The sequence below is a fragment of the Oreochromis niloticus genome, linkage group LG3, assembly GCF_001858045.2.
Source record: "Oreochromis niloticus isolate F11D_XX linkage group LG3, O_niloticus_UMD_NMBU, whole genome shotgun sequence".
Classification (NCBI taxonomy): Eukaryota; Metazoa; Chordata; class Actinopteri; order Cichliformes; family Cichlidae; genus Oreochromis; species Oreochromis niloticus.
In genome coordinates this window covers 9124787-9140629 of record NC_031967.2, presented here as the reverse complement: position 1 = coordinate 9140629, position 15843 = coordinate 9124787, and the positions used below count along the sequence as shown (strand labels likewise).

General features: G+C 41.7%; 2 protein-coding genes across 7 annotated transcripts; both read left to right on the top strand.

Moving 5' to 3' along the window:
• The first annotated feature begins 440 nt into the window (after window positions 1–440).
• On the top strand, window positions 441–5120 carry btr33 (bloodthirsty-related gene family, member 33). The gene is made up of 10 exons (XM_019348519.2): window positions 441–553; window positions 951–1097; window positions 1641–2220; window positions 2328–2423; window positions 2910–3143; window positions 3353–3500; window positions 3649–3675; window positions 3817–3962; window positions 4072–4504; window positions 4781–5120. Exons 1-9 carry the CDS (start codon window positions 513–515, stop codon window positions 4501–4503), a joined length of 1851 nt encoding a protein of 616 aa, XP_019204064.1. The 5' UTR covers window positions 441–512; the 3' UTR covers window position 4504; window positions 4781–5120.
• A 405-nt stretch (window positions 5121–5525) lies between these two features.
• rpgrip1 (RPGR interacting protein 1) lies at window positions 5526–15439 on the top strand. 6 transcript variants are annotated; one of them, XM_013265659.3, is made up of 32 exons: window positions 5526–5712; window positions 6008–6147; window positions 6369–6422; window positions 6528–6648; window positions 6880–7085; window positions 7174–7276; window positions 7438–7578; window positions 8378–8483; window positions 8572–8595; window positions 8688–8834; window positions 8941–9014; window positions 9131–9336; window positions 9425–9531; window positions 9625–9675; window positions 9768–9947; window positions 10041–10158; window positions 10328–10491; window positions 10572–10635; window positions 10708–10917; window positions 11013–11173; window positions 11523–11755; window positions 11857–11972; window positions 12254–12474; window positions 12563–12604; window positions 12704–12876; window positions 13454–13532; window positions 13673–13736; window positions 13870–13964; window positions 14123–14312; window positions 14405–14489; window positions 14600–14727; window positions 15099–15439. In XM_013265659.3, the coding sequence occupies exons 2-32, from the start codon at window positions 6060–6062 to the stop codon at window positions 15338–15340; spliced, it is 3993 nt and encodes a 1330-aa protein (XP_013121113.1). In that variant the 5' UTR covers window positions 5526–5712; window positions 6008–6059; the 3' UTR covers window positions 15341–15439. The 6 variants fall into 6 exon arrangements, with proteins under 6 accessions (XP_013121113.1, XP_013121111.1, XP_003457692.3 ...); XM_013265657.3 differs by having other exon boundaries at window positions 6531–6648; window positions 10572–10917; XM_003457644.5 differs by having other exon boundaries at window positions 7441–7578; window positions 10572–10917.
• Window positions 15440–15843: the final 404 nt, after the last annotated feature.

Sequence of the window (15843 nt, the reverse complement as noted above, 5' to 3'; positions counted from 1 at the left end):
AAGAATGATGTGAATATGTACATCTGTGCTGATGAGCTGGGCCTCCTATGTTGTACTATCTGCAGAGTAAAGGTCTGAGCACTCCTCACTCCATTGCACAGCACACACAGTTCAGTTTGTTTTTATGTGCTTTGTCATTAGGATGAAATAGTTTTTGTCTGAGGGTGTTTCCGGGTCACAGAGTACCAGCGTGCTACGCTTGAAGAACACTCTTCTGAGTTTCTCCCACGAACTTGCAACATAAAGAACAACAATGTTGTTCTGCCAGTTGTTTGGTTTCTGAGTAGTTGAGGTTTTTTTTCCTGAATCTCTTTAGTGTGTGTTTGTGTGTATGTGTGTATTAACTTGTCTTTTATTTCAAATTTTGTTTTGTAGTTTTTATTGCTTTAAAATATAATAGGCCAACATAGATTTTTCTCTTTTTTTTTCTCTTTTCAGCAAATTCAGTCATGTAATCATGTAATCAAATGTACTATATGAATCAACTCAGCCATTGCCATTGCATCTAAAGCATGCAATGTATCAAAAGGATGCTGAGGACACTTCTGAGGAGGTGAGACTAACCTCTGCTTTTGTTCTTTTTTTCAGTGTCAACATCTATTAATATTCACTTTAACTGACCATTGACTTTCTGCAGCACCAAGATTTTTTCATTGGGTTTATAGGTGACATTTTTAAAAAGTAGGTCTTCAGACAATATGGATCAGTGCTGCAGTTTTCTGAAGATCTTTTCAGCGTGTTGAGCTGTGAATCTATTGCAGAATTATGAGAAATGGGTAACAGATAAATCATCCGTGCTCAAAAATATAATATTTTGGGGGGGTTTTATTCAAAATCAACATTTAAGGTGTGTGCAATACAAACACAGCAGCAATACGTCCATACAAAGAACTGCCACACAATACAAAACCAGCAATGTACCTGATACAGACCTTACTCCTCCCACCCAGGAACAAAATGCAAAGGAGAAAAAAGAGAATGAGAGGGAGAGTCGTGTGGGTGTGCCAACAGCTGAATAGGGAGGACTTTGGCTTCACAACCGCAGTGCTAGTATTATGCTTCGCTGCCTCAGAGATCAGCTTTCGCATTCAGGAAAGGTAAGAGCAAAACACGATGAGAGATGAACTAGGTATGAGTCAACATTATTTTTTAGATATTTCTGCTCTTGATCTGCTTTCCTTTGTACCAGACAGACAACATACTGTATCTTAAGCTGTCAGTTTTTACCCCCTAAGGGAATATGGTATACTGAAAAGTTTCCACAATGACAAATTACAATGGTTGGAAACGAGGGAGCATGTTAGTATGTCTGTTCAGTGTCTCAGGCCCTTTTTTAAAGTTAAGCTTAAAGAGGAAGTGAAAGGCTGAGCTATGTCGCCATGCAGCTGGACTTTGTCCAGTGAACTGCTTTGAATTGTTTCAAACCATTGATAAGGAGGTTTGTGTGTCTGGCTCTATGCCAAGTACTTACAGAGCTGACAATAAGGGAAATGCCTTGAAAAATGACCTCGATCTACGTTTGAGGTCATTTGTTAGCCTTGTAAATGTCCCAGTGTTACCAATAATGACGTTCTCAGTGACTCAGAAAGTAAATGATTAATGTTTTCTAAGCTCTCTCCTCTCTAATGTTCTTTCTTTAGCTCTGAGGTGATGGCTTCCAATAGTTTTCGTCTGTCAGAGGTGCAGTTTCAGTGTTCCATCTGCCAAGACGTTTTCTCCGAGCCCGTCTCCATCCCCTGCGGTCACAGCTTCTGCTTCACCTGCATCACAACACACTGGGACGTAAGCCGTGCAATTAGCTGCCCCAGATGTCACACAGTCTTTGAATGCCGCCCCGAGCTTTGTGAAAACTCTTTCGCTAAAGAAATGTCAGAGCAGATCCGAGCGAGAAGGCAGAACGGCGTGATTGCAGTGACAGAAAAAGTCATCTATTGTGATGTGTGCACAGGAACGAAAACTCAGGCACTGAAATCATGCCTCACGTGTCTGACCTCATACTGCGAGATGCACCTGGAGCCTCACCTGAGAGTTGCCACTTTGAAGATTCACAAGCTGATTGAACCTGTGGCAATGCTGCAGAATAGGATGTGTAAAAAGCACCAAAGGCTTTTGGAGCTGTTCTGCAGAAGTGACCAGAGGTGTGTTTGTGTGCTGTGCACCGAAACCGACCACCGCTCTCACAAAACGGTACCAGTGGAACGAGAAAGCCAAGAGAGGAAGGTGTGATCTCCTCAGCAGCACTAAACTCTTGTTAAATTAAATGCTAAACGAAATTCTGGAATAAGACAGTAACTATTTAAAGGTTCTGTCTTCGTTTTAACGTTTAGGTGCAGATGAAGAGGATCGAGGTTGATGTTCAGCAAATGATCCAGGACAGACTGCAGAAAGTGGAGGAGATTAAACGATGTGTGGAGCTGAGCAAAGTGAGTTAACATATCTGGGTGTTTAAGCCTCTCAGGCTGTGATTAAAGCACCTAGAAACTAGCACCATTCCATATTAATGGGCTGTGAGCTCAGTTTCATCATCATTAATATGCAAATTGTCATGACCACTGATCAATCAGCACATTGTAAGACAGTTAGGCCCTTTCTCAGTTCAGTAGTTCCTTTTTTACGTAAATGGCCTCCCTGTCTCCCACTTAAACAGGCATTCCTCCCCGTCCAGGATGTGTAATGTCCTGGACATTGTTAGGCAATGGTGCTAGTTTCGGTCATTATGTAAGTGCCCTGAGACTGATGAACTCACTTAAATGAGTGACAACACAATGTTCAGATGGACATAATCAACTGTCTGGGATTTGTATTATTCTGCTTGGAAGCCACATGTGTTCAAATGGATCTACTGCTGAACCTTTTTCTGCCCTGAGGAAAAATGCGTTTTTGTTTGTATTGCTTAATGCCCTCTATAGGTAAATTCAAAGAGAGACATAGAGAAAAGTGTACAAGTTTTCTCCGCTCTCATTCGTACCATGGAAAGAAGTCAAGCCGAGCTGGTGGAGATGATCCAGAGGAGGCAGGCGGCAGCAGAGCAGAGGGCAGACAGGCTCGTTGCAGAACTTGAGCTGGAAATCACTGAACTGCAGAGGAGAAGAAGTGAAATGGAGCAGCTTTTTCACACAGATGACCACCTCCATCTCATACAGGTTAGGAATTTAGTTTATTTTCCAGAAGGTGGAAAGGTAGACAGAAAAAACACATGGAAGTGGCTCCCATTCAGTGGGAGACGGATCATTTGTCATTGTTTTGCTGTTAGTTTATCCAGTTACAAAAAGCAGGATTTTTTTTTTTAAATGATCCTACTTTGTATTGTAAATGATTGCTTTTAAAGTAAGTTTTCTCTTCTTTGTGTCAGAGGTTTCCAGCTCTGAGTTCTCTTCCATCTGCCAGATCCTGCTCTGAAATCATCGTCCATGCAGACACCAGTTTGGGGATATTACGGAGAGCAGTGTTCAGCATTGAACAGCAGCTGCAATCGGAGCTGAAAAAACTTTCCATTCAAGGTTCATATCTATTCTGTTTTTTTAATGTATTTATTTTTTGTCAACATCATTACATTAAATGACTGAACAGGTGCTTTCAAACAACATCACAATTAAAGATCACACATGGATGGAGTATTTTTGACCGTATGTTCTGATCTTTTTGCAGAGCATGAGAAGATTCAGCAGTATGCAGGTAAGAGTGTTCACCGTTAACCGTCATGAAAGGGAACATTTATATTTCCTGCTTTGACAAAACAGGAAACCACACAAAAATATTTTCACATTAGAAATAAGAGGCTAATAAAGTCCCACATAAACTGTGTCTTCCTACCAGCTGATGTTCAGCTGGACCCCAGGACAGCCAACCCTTGGCTGGTTTTATCAGGGGATGGAAGGCAGGTTTGGGATGGCAATGTTGAACAAAACCTGGCTGACATACCAGAGCGTTTTGACACAGCACCATGTGTCCTCGCCCTCAAGGTAATTAAAGATGTAGCGGGTTCCCCTTTAAACATTTGGTCTTTTTGTTGCTCTCTGTGATACATGGATAAATGGGCAGTCAGTGATGTGTAGCTCTCCCCTTAAACAGGGATTCACCACAGGAAGGCACTACTGGGAGGTGGATGTCGGAGACAAGACAGCGTGGGATCTAGGTGTAGCTAAAGAATCAGTCAACAGGAAAGGTTTGGTCACACTGTGTCCAGAAGATGGTTATTGGACTATCTGTTTGAGGAAGGGCAGTGAGTACCGGGCATGTGCTGGACAGGCAGAGCTGCTGTCCCTCGCTCAGAGACCACGTATCGTTGGGGTGTTTTTGGATTATGAGGAAGGCAGGGTGTCATTTTACAACGCAGACACCCAGTCACACATCTATTCTTTCACACACGGCCGATTCACCGACGCGATGCTTCCCTTTTTTAACCCTGATATGAGTGACAACGGCAGCAACAAATCACCACTTATCATCCGCCAAGTCAGTGGAATCGATGAAGGCAAGGATTTAGATGACATCACTATATGATGTACGTCGGTCTGGGTTTGTTTTTTTGCATTAAACTGTTCCCTGTTTTGTAATGCATGAAGATATTTTTTAAACATTTAAAAACTGCATGCAAACTGTAAAGTTAGTATTAAATTTTTGAATGAAACTTTTCATAAAATAAATGATCCTTCTTTCTCAATAAATACCTCAAACTCTAGTTGCTTTGCTTAGCAACTGTAAAATAATGATTTCTATATATAGGATATATTGCATTCTGGCTTGTATACTAGAGAATTCATCCTTTTACTTCTATCAGCTGTCACATCATCAATAAACACTAGTGACTGGGTGCCACAGCAGCCATACATGTCCATGCCATAACACTGGTCCCACCATATGCTTCTGACCATCAGCTGTTTCTTTCCTTCTCCACACGTTTCTCCTCCCATCATCCTGATACAAGTTCGTCTTGGTTTCATCTGTTTTCTGGCCTTCCCGTTCTTGAGTGTAACAGTGATGTAATGTTCTTGTAAATCCTTGTATTTAAAACGACACTGAAAATCTATAACATACAAATGCAACACAATGAATCGACTGAATCATCTTTGTATGTTCTTTTCATTTGTCACGGTATAATAAACCATCAGGCCATGAAACTGCTTGTCAGTCAATTAATTCTTAGCCTCTGAAAATTACCATAATAAAAGTGACCTTGAGTAGAAAAGCACTACATTAAAACCATACTTTTTGTGAGTTTTTCAATCAGCTGCTCTTGTCTGTTGTATATGCTTACAGCCTCCACCCACTTATTTATTATCTGCTTCCCTTGTGCTTCAGTAAACAGATCTGAGACCTGCTTCTCTCTAATAACAGCTCTCCTCAGTCATTAATACCTAACTACAAAACTGATTTCAGAGCACATCTTAATCTACAACCTGATGCTCGCTAATCAGATTAGCATGGAAATAGGATTAGCATCCACGCATGTGGATCACTACTTCAAGATTGGACCACGACTACTGTATACTAATGTTTCTCACTGAATTACATCTATGCACAGAAATATATCAACATAGATCTAAAGTAGAAAGCATCTCTCTGTGAAGACTAATCTAACAGAGGTTGGGAAGGAATGAAAGAAGAAAGTCTTAAGAGGGATTAAACCTGGACAGGAAGGGCAGACATAAAGAAAGCCTGGTTGTGCTGGACACCAGGCTCAAGCAGGAAACACCACACAGTTTTCACACGGTGAGTTAAATAGCTTTTATTAGGAAAGCTTTCAGTGTTGAAGTCTGAATTCTTTTTTAAAAAACTGTTAGCTTTTCTGGGCATTGAGCACATTACAGTTTAAAGTAGTCACTTTGGAATATCTTTAAAAACCTTTAGACTGTAGAGAGACCCTACAATTATTCTCTCTCTCTCTGTTTTTAATTGTTGTAAGCCGTTTAGTGTGGTTACCATAGTGAAACTTTAAAACATGTCATATTTGCAGTATTAAGGTATTTCGTCTTCAGCAATTCAACCTCATTTGAACCAAATTCAGGTTTTGTAAGGCTGACGGTTTCTGAGAAGATGAGTCTGTGAAGAGCGGTGTAATGTCGCCGGTGGTGGACGAGACAGCTGGGGACCTCCCAGTGAGGGATGTGGGCATGATGAGAGGGGGACTGATGCCAACTGTCCCAGGTTGGTTTGTACTGATATGTGTTTTTGTGTGTGTTTTCTTTAAAAACACAACTTGAAGAAAATAAACTACAACCTTGAAGTACAAGCATCAGAGATAAAGGTTACAATTTAGCTTTGCGTTAAGTCTCAGTTTATTAATAATGAGCAGGGTTTAGGCAATAAATAAACTGTAAATCATTAGGAATAATTCTGCAAATATCCCCTTATTGCCATCTTCTCAGATACTCTACGGGATGTCAAGTCCTGGAAGAAGCATCATGTCATGAGGACAAAAGGTGAAAGCACTTCAGGTTTTTATAGTCTGTATGGAAGTCACACAACAGAATCTTCAGTTTTCATGTGTGTGTGTGCTTTCTCTGTGTTTCCATCGCCCTGTCCAGCAGACCCTCAGCGCCTTTTTCGATTTCCCAGAGAGCACCTGGAGGACCTGTGCCTCCGACTGCAGGAGGAGAACAGTGTGCTAAAACAACACACACGCACCCAGGACCAGAGACTACGCAGGTAACACACACACACACAAAACACCGACACACACTATTTGTACCTGATTCTATACATTTGAATACTGTGGCGCATATTAATGAAAATGTATTTACTGGCAATAAGATGAAAGTAATATTGGAACCCCAAACATAGATTAAGGAGTGCATTTTGCACTCTTTGAAGGCACTTACTGAACACCTGTCAGCTCATGCTAACTGTGGCAAATTAAACCTCTCTGCTTTGCCTCAGTATGTCTGCAAGGCTAATGCGTCTTCGTCAGACCAGTCCTGGCTCCAGTGGTGTTAAGGAGAGGGACATGGAGGACACAATACAGGAGCTGGAAGCCCGAGTGGCAATGCTGGAGAGCCAGAAAGGAGTGCTGCAGAACAAACTCAGCCTGGCCAAGCAGCACATTATGGACCTGGGAGCTCGCACACCCTACAAATTCAGCAAAGGTGTGCGCAACAGCAACAACAACAGGAATAGAGGCTGCAGTGATTCTTAAATCTCTTTATTTTCCTTCCCTGGTCTTCCTGTTGTTAGGTAAAAATCTGGACGGAGACGGTGGAATGAGGAGGGCAGCCCAGACTGCACCACCTCGATATGGCCCTACACTGGAAGACACCAGGGCAGAGATGGAGAGGTTGTAAGTGTCCCATGTGTGATGTGCTAAATGATCAAATGATCCATTAGCTACAGCGGATCATCCTTTAGCGTGCCATTACTGGCCACACTCTTGTGCAGCTGAAGTAAATCGCATGACCTCTGAGAGTCTCATCATGATCTCACTGTGTCTTTCCCACCCAGCAGGTCCACTATGACAGAACAGGTGAGGGTGGCAGAGCTGGAACTAACTGCCCAGGCGCTCAGAGACTCACTGAGAGAGAAAGAGAAAGAGATTGAGGGGACCTTTCGAGAGATGAGAAAGCAACAGGCCGACAGACACCGGTAGCTACAGCAGAGACATCACAGAGACAATAATGAAACAATTAAATAAAATAGGATAATTGATGTTACTGCATTTTTTGTTACTGCATTTGTGAAACTGGATAACTGTGAATGCTCAGCATGACAGCGTCCTAATTTGACTTTAATTTGCTTGTGCCGCTTGTAGCATTTCCTCCTAAACAAGAACGTTAAATGGCAGCATTGTAGAGCTAAGTACCTGTGTGCATGATACAGCACGTATCCTCTCAGCATATCATACAATAATCTCACACGTTGTATCACAGCTGTACACTTGAATTGAGTTGAGCCCCTTGTGCTCACTTTCACACTCTACCAGACAAGCTTTGCACAGTTCACCAGTGAGTGAATCAGCTGATTTAAAATAAGTCTTGTTTATGTTTTACTGGGCTTTGGCACAGCCTGTCCGTTCAACCAACTCACTGTCTGAAAGCTCACTGTGTGTTGTAGCTCCTCAGTCTCCTTTTTGAACTTTCTTCTTATTGGCTGCAAATTGCAAAAAGAAGGTGTGAGCAAACACCAGGATTGTTCCCTCTCTTTGTCATCAACAAAAAACTGAAAAAGCAAAAATAGAGCTGTCTGAGATGAAGCCTTGTTTAAAGCGTTCATCATGTTTGAGCATCCACTGCTGTAACGGCGAGGACAGAAAAGACAGAAAATAAGCCTGCGATCTTAAACTTTAAACACAAACACAAGCAAACACTTGCGTTTTTGCTTTTTTTAAAAAGAACATGAGTAAATTCATCCATCAAATATGTTCAAAATTATTTGTCTCTACCAGAATAACTATCAGGGAGAATGTGGATTTAATCCGTCTGCAAAAGCAGCTTTCAGAAAAGAGCGCTGCCCTGAGAGTTACAGAGGAGAAATTCACCAACCTGCAAGAGGTCAGAAACACTGTCTGTCAAACATTTCTTTTCTTATGTCACAGGAACTTCTTGTTTCAGCTTACTAGACATTTTGCTTTCCTTCTAGGCTTATGAGAATCAGCTAGAAGAGGTAAAGGTCTTACCACACTGATAAAGTTCAGCTGATGTTTCAGGTAAATAAAATTTGAAAAACCGCTAATCGTAATTTTGTTTTTATATCAGACTCAGAGATCAATGAGGGAAAGTCAGGGAGCTCTGCTGGGGAAAGTGGAGGAACTGACTGAACAACTGAAACAGGAAAGACAAAAAGCTCTGGAACTAGAGGGACAGCTTACCAACACGACCCTGTCTCTGCAGACCCTTGACAAGGTACGCTACCTGTATCTGCATGAGCAAATCTAAGGGAGAACAGAAGGATGTCTATGGTTCATTACAAAAAATCTGGAGATCATATAATATATCATTTCTCTATCAGCTGCAGGAGAGGATATCAGACCTGGAAGGAGAGAGGGACCTGATTAAAAGGAACTATGACACGCTGCTAGAAAGGTAAAACAATATGTGTTTCAAGACCAAAGAAAGTTATTAATTCTGATGTAAACCACAAAACATCACCTGTTGTTTCAGTGGTTATTTAAACCTTCTTTTCCACACTCTTTTTTCAGTACTTTATCTTCTCAAAGCAACCATGATCACCAGGTGGAAAAAGAGAAAGAAGTGCTCCAGACAAGCCAGAAGCTCGGGGAAAATATCAGCAGGATGGAGGAAATGCTGCTGGCAGAGCAGGAAGACAGACGCAGGCTGGAAGTAGAGAAGGAGAAACTGAGACAAGAGAAGGAGATACTGGAGGAGCAGATGGAGCAAGAACGAGGTCTCTTCATTTCTCAGCATGTGCTCGTCCAAAGCAAACAGGTTGTGTAATAACAATCCCGTTTGTTCACTTCTGTTGTTACATTTAGAGCTTTCCTTGTCTATGAGAGACAAACAAGAGCAGCTGGAACAAGAGGTGTTCCGGTACAAGGAGCAGGTCTCTGCTCTGCAGGACAGGCTGGACTCTGTGAGCAAGGTCTGTTTTCATGCAGCTCAGCAGCTAATTTACACTTTCTGTGTGTTATCGTTGCTTTAAGCACACTTTGTGACACAGTTCCCTCTCTTCCAGGAGTTTGACATGAGCGTTGAGGAGCTGAGTGAAACCCTTCTGCAGATCAAGGTTTGCACTCTGTTGTACCCTGTTAGACAAACAAACCACATAAATTAGTAGATAAATTGCTTTTTTTTAGCCTCGTGTCGTGTTCACTGCAGGCATTTAGAATGCAGCAGGAGAGCAAGGAGGGTTTGTGCTTCCTCCTGGCTGATGGGAAGTTGGAAGATTCACCCGGCGAGCTGGTGAATATCCAGGCATCGCATGCTGAGACTGTGCTCGAATTACAGAAAACCAGAAACCTTTTACTGCTGGAGCACCAAATCACTAAAGACCTGCAGGTTTGCACAGCTTTTAAATGCATATGTGAATTATGTGGAACATAGCTGTTATCGCCATTTTTTTTCGCAATTTCTCCCATTTTCTTCTCAAAGGAAGAGTTAAGTACAGTCAGTCAGAAGGTGGAGAGAGAGAGAGAGGAGAGCAGGAGGAGGATTGCAGAGAAAGACAAACTGCTATCAAAAAGAGCTCTGCAGATGAACAGTTTACAAGGTGTGACGATGACAATGACAGCAACTCTTTCTACATTATAGTAACAGGAGATTCTAGAGAACGACAAACAATTGCTAATTAGTTACTCAGACTTACTATTTGACATGAAAGAAATGATGTACATTAGACAGAATCTCCAAATATTTTATTTTCTCTTCTGTACCTAAAGCCCAGTTGAAAGAGTTGGCATACAGCCCCAGGAACTACAAACGTACCATACCAGTACAGTACACCTGGCCAGTTGGAGATCAGGAGGTGGTGGAGCCCATTGAGGATGACATGTCATTCTCTCAGCTCAAGGCTGGGGAGTCGCTGCTAGAGATCCACCTGAAGGTAAAGACTCACATCCCGAGCCTGAATAATTTCAAGCTGTTTTCCCAAAGGTTATGATAAGTGCTCATTCCCACCAACAGGCTGCAACCTTCACCCCAGCAGGACTGCGTATTATGGGGGGCATCCATCCAGGGGCAGATAAAGGTGAAAATATTGTGAGCTTCTGCACATACAGCCTGCTGGACTTTGAGATGCACTCTACTCCTCTGGTGTCAGGAAGCCAGCCCAATTATGGCTTCACATCCCGCTACTGCCTGACAGTCCGGGATCTGGGCCGGCTGGGAGGTCAGGGGTCAAGAGTCAGAGTAGAGCTCCACCAGGCATTAGGAGGAGTCCAGTTTGTGACCCACGGAAGTGGACAGATGTCTCTAATGGGTGCCATAGAGAGGAGAGGAGAGCGTATTGGTGGACACGTGAATATTACAGGTGTGTAAAGAGAAGCTGTTTTGTTAATTCCACTGCATAGATGAAAAAAAGATATCTTAGAAATGTTTTCATTTTATTTACTGTCTCCCTCTCAGGACACGAGGGTGAAATTGTTGGTGTTGTGGATTTCTGGGCACGTCTGTTCCCTCCTGCAGAGCCTGTGGCCACTGTGGCAGAGAGTGGAGCTGACTGGAAAACAGTGAGACACAGAAGCCCTGTGCAGATCACGCTTGGGTGGCAAGACAGCATTCATGAGGTAAATCAGAGAGAAGATAAGCTGATGAAAGCACAGTGAATAGTGTGTCCATGCTGGGAATACACACAATTTGGCCTTCCAGCTCATACTGAATCTACTGTATGAGCTACACGTATGTTCACGTGTTAAGGCAAATCTGTGCCCCTTGTCATCTTGTTCAGTATTAGCTTTACAGTTAAGTGTATATATTTGTTACAAAATGCATTCATTTTATTTAACCTTCTAGTTTTGGGGGGGTTGTTTTTTTCCAATTTGAGTCCAGTTTGGGTGAAGTAGCCTTTTAAAGTTGGATGCTCTGCTTCCAAACATGTACAGAATCTATTTATGACTCTATTTATATTTATGGCAGGAGTTACATGACTATGGTGGAGGAATCCCCAATGAACTGGTGGTAATGCTGGAACGCTGTGTGGGCCTCAGCGCTCGATGGCCAGGACTACTTCCTGATGCCTACCTGACATACAGGCTCTACGACCTGCCGCCTCATGTCTCTCAAACAGTCAAGTGCACAGCTGATCCAGTGTTCAATGACGCTACTAGCTACCCACTTGCAATAACAACTGATGTGCTGCAGTACCTCCGGTACGCTAGCTCAAAATTGGAGGGTTTTCTTTTGTTTTTGTTTCGATTTAATCTCACCTCTAACAGCCTGCTAACTTCACTCAATGGCACTTTTTTCTCAGGTCAAGCAGTCTGTGGGTGTACGTGTTTGATGACAGTGATGACCAGATACCGCCACCTTATCTGGCCAAAACCCCAATACCACTGCGGACCCTGGCTACAGGGAGAGAGATCAGAGGTGAGGGATTGAGAACAGTAAAAGAACTGCATGATTTTTCTGCATCCATAACTCCAGGAGACATTAATGGAGATGAAGGTGGAAAAAGAAGTTGCTACAAAGTATCTACAAAGTAACACAAATTGGTTTATAATACTTTTATTTAACCTATTTACATGCTTGTTTAGGGAAACTGATCATATACAGGTTATGAAGTACCATCTGTTTCTGAATCAGTTTTGTAGCATTGCTCAAAAACCAGAAAGGCTGGATATCTCAGAAGTTTCTTTTTATTCTGCCAGGGGATTATGTGCTGAGAGATCCAGCCGGTGGACCTCGAGGCATGGTCAGAGTAATGATGAAATGGAAGTACCCATTTCAGCCACCAGTGGATGCCTTACTAGGCCGACAGGGAAGCAGAGTGGACGTGCAGGGCAGAGCACGGGAAAGCAGTGAAAGGGAGGAGAGGAGAAGAGAGAAGGATGATGCATCACAGAGACCCATAGCTAAGCCCAGAGTGAAGGTGAGGAAAGTGCATGATATCTGTGTGTTCAAAGACACTTCCTATCCCCTATAGCTCAAAATCTGTTTTTCGATGGCTTTTTTCACAGACTTGGAAACCTGAGCCTTTGCAGAAAGAGATGAAAGCCTGGGTAGGGTTTTATTTTGAAGAATGTGTGGGCGAGGTAGTTCAGCACACAATACAGCCATGTTTGTTTGTGCACTGATATACAATATTTGTCGGCTTACAGCCTCGGCCACCACCCACCAAGCAGAGAAGCTCACAGGATGTGAGAGCAGAGCAAACCACTTCTGTGAGGCCACGGTCTACAGACAGAAAGAGGTCTACTAAGCTTTACCAGAGAACACCTCATCTGACACCTGAGCCAAGACTGACCACACCTTCTCATTTGCCAGCTACTAAGTAATTTCTTTTTAATATAAGGGGCGCTTCTTAAAGTTGATATCACTGGAAATAGTTACATATGAAAACCAAATAAGATTTTTAAATCCATGATAATCAGTTTTAATTGTTTTAATAATTGACTGGAAGTTCCAACCATAGCTTTTATGATCATCAGCAGAGCTGAGCAGAAACAGCTCCCAGAATAGAGTTAACTTTAAGAGTAAACTTGTTCAGGAAAGACAAATAAGTGTTAGATAATGTAAGAGTGTGAACATTTGGCTCTGAGTGATCTGTCCAGGGATTGGCACCAGCTTTTATGCAACCTGATATGGATCAAACCTGTAAATAATATGGTAAACAAATAATATCAATCACTAAGGGCAGTGGTTCTTTCGCTGGAAATAAGACTTTTGACATTTCAAACACCGCACAGAGACCTTCATGTTTTGCAAAACGAACTATTTACTCGTACAAAACAAAAAAAATCTTTCGGCATCACATTTAATTCAAACAGTCTTATCCATCCGTCACTTATAAGAAATTTTGTAAGAAAAACGTGATTATTTTTTTTAAAATGTATTAAATCTTATTTAAGGTATTCAGAGAGGACATCTTCCAGACAATCACTCACCACTGCGTCGAGGGTCAGCTCTGTCAGCGATGCCAGAACTCAGGTCAGCTCAATCACCTTCTCGTATTCGAAACAATGCTGTGAAAAGCTAATTAATGTAAATTTAGAATGAAAAGACACCAAACGAGGACTTGATTGTGAATGGGCTCATGTGTCATGTGTTCTCTTCTTTTCTTTTTTTAGGACATTTCCACTGTGGATCAGGTGTCAGTGGTTGAGGGTGAAGAAGAGGACAGGAGTGAGAGTGGTAACTATTCATATACAAACAACACACTTGATTTAGGTTGCTTACAGCAATTTAAAGCTTAATTCTGCCATTCATTAAATATGCAGAAAAAAGACTGTTCAGTGCTGCCAAAGCTTTGATTTTGACTATACAGCTGCTGCAGAGGACACTGAAGCCCCCGAATCTTCAGAATCAAGTTCCTCACAGAGTGACATCATTGTCATACCACCAAAACGAAAAATGAGGAAGGTAACTGTCTGAAAAACCGGAGCAACAACAGACAACAAAGGAAACATTATAATCATACTGCCTTTACTGTGCTCGTCTACATTGCGCTACAGTGGAACACAATATGAGCTTTTATTTTGGAAATAATGTGGAGGCCAACATTTGTCCTTGTATTTCAGGGAGAAAAGCTTCGAGTGGAGATTCTGTCCCTGACTTTTGAACCTTCCTCACATGTGGCGATGGATAAGTCAGTGCAGCGAGTGTACGTGGAATATCGGCTGCTGGGCATCCCGATGGAGACAACAGAAACACCCATGTCCCTCCGCAAACCTACCGAAGGAGAGGAGATTCACTACAACTTTACACGAGGTAAGGGTTGGTGAGCTGTCCATGTTTGTGTCAATAAACTTTGAACTTAAACGATCCTAAATAGACTCAAAATCTCTCTGTTTCTTTCTCAGTGATTTATGTGGATGGTTCACAGTCAACTCCACTTAGACGGTATCTTTACACGATGTTGGAGGGCACTGACCCCAACCAGGGCAGGTAGTGAAATGTACACGTTAAAATCTAGCTTAAGAAGTTTAATAATATCTCTGCTATTGGAAAGTCTTGCCTCTAAATTTAAGTTTGTGTGTCTGTACGTGTCACGGCAGGTTAAGGTTCACAGTAGTCAGTGAGCCAATGGACGATAACGAGGAGTGTGTGGACGTTGGACACGCTTTTCTGAACCTACAGGAACTGCTGCTCACAGGAAATGATGTCATTGAACAGCAGCTTGACAGTGCGTGAGGTTTTTTTGAGCAGTGTTTATTAAATGGATATGCCAAAAAGTTGAAAAGTCTGTTCATCTCGATGCAGAGTTTTCAGTGGGAGAAACATTTCGTAACTCATCTAAGTGACTTCTTCACTCACTTAGTCTGGATGGTTGACGAAACGTTTCTCCCACTGAAACACACATCGAGATTAACAGAATCAACTTTTTGGGATTTCCTTACCTGGATGATTGAGTATGCATGAAGATAAATGGATGTTTATTATGTAAAGGAAACCATCAAGACAATCACATTAATTCATAGTAGTTCAAATGACTGTTGACTACATCTAATTTGTAGAAATCATAATATTCTTTCAAATGGTTTCTCTTCCTGCCAGTTGTGAGCGTGGATGAAGACGAGGTGATAGGAAGTCTCAAAGTGTCTCTAGAAGCAGCTAAAGCTCTGACTGGGATATACCAGGAATTTCACACGGAGGACAAGACTGAGAAAGATGAGAAGACAGATGAAGAAGAAGAGGAGGAAGAAGGGGAAGAGGAGGAAGACGAAGGCAAAGGCAAAGAAAAGAAAAAAGATCAGTTACAAGTGATAGATTATGATGATAACAGTGATTTCTACTGAAAGTAAAAGTGAAGCATGACGAGGAGACTTGCTTTTTCACTTCCCATTTTAAAGTCTCATCAACATTCCCAATGGAAAGAAATAAAGATTCATTTTTGAAAGACATAAAAATCTGTTTGAAGTTTATGTAATTTTGATTTTTTTTTCCTTTGCTTTTCTCTGCCAAACTCAGAATTTTAAGTGGCCGATTTCATTTGTTCTTTACACAAACAGTGTTCAATTATATGACCGAAAACTAACTGATTTATAGAAAACCTTGGGCCAGCTAGTGCTATCACAGTAAAGGCGTTGTTTTTCAAGGAGGAAATGGCTTAACAGGCACAAGAAGAGGCGTGGTTGTAATCCATATGTGCACGTATATTTAAAAAACAAACAAACATCAAATTGCATTTTCACAAACTATTCATATTTTTATTTTTTAAAAAGCTAAAAAAAACATCTAATATGATGTATATCTGATATTAATTCAATTTATTTTATTTATTTATTAAGTAATTTATTTT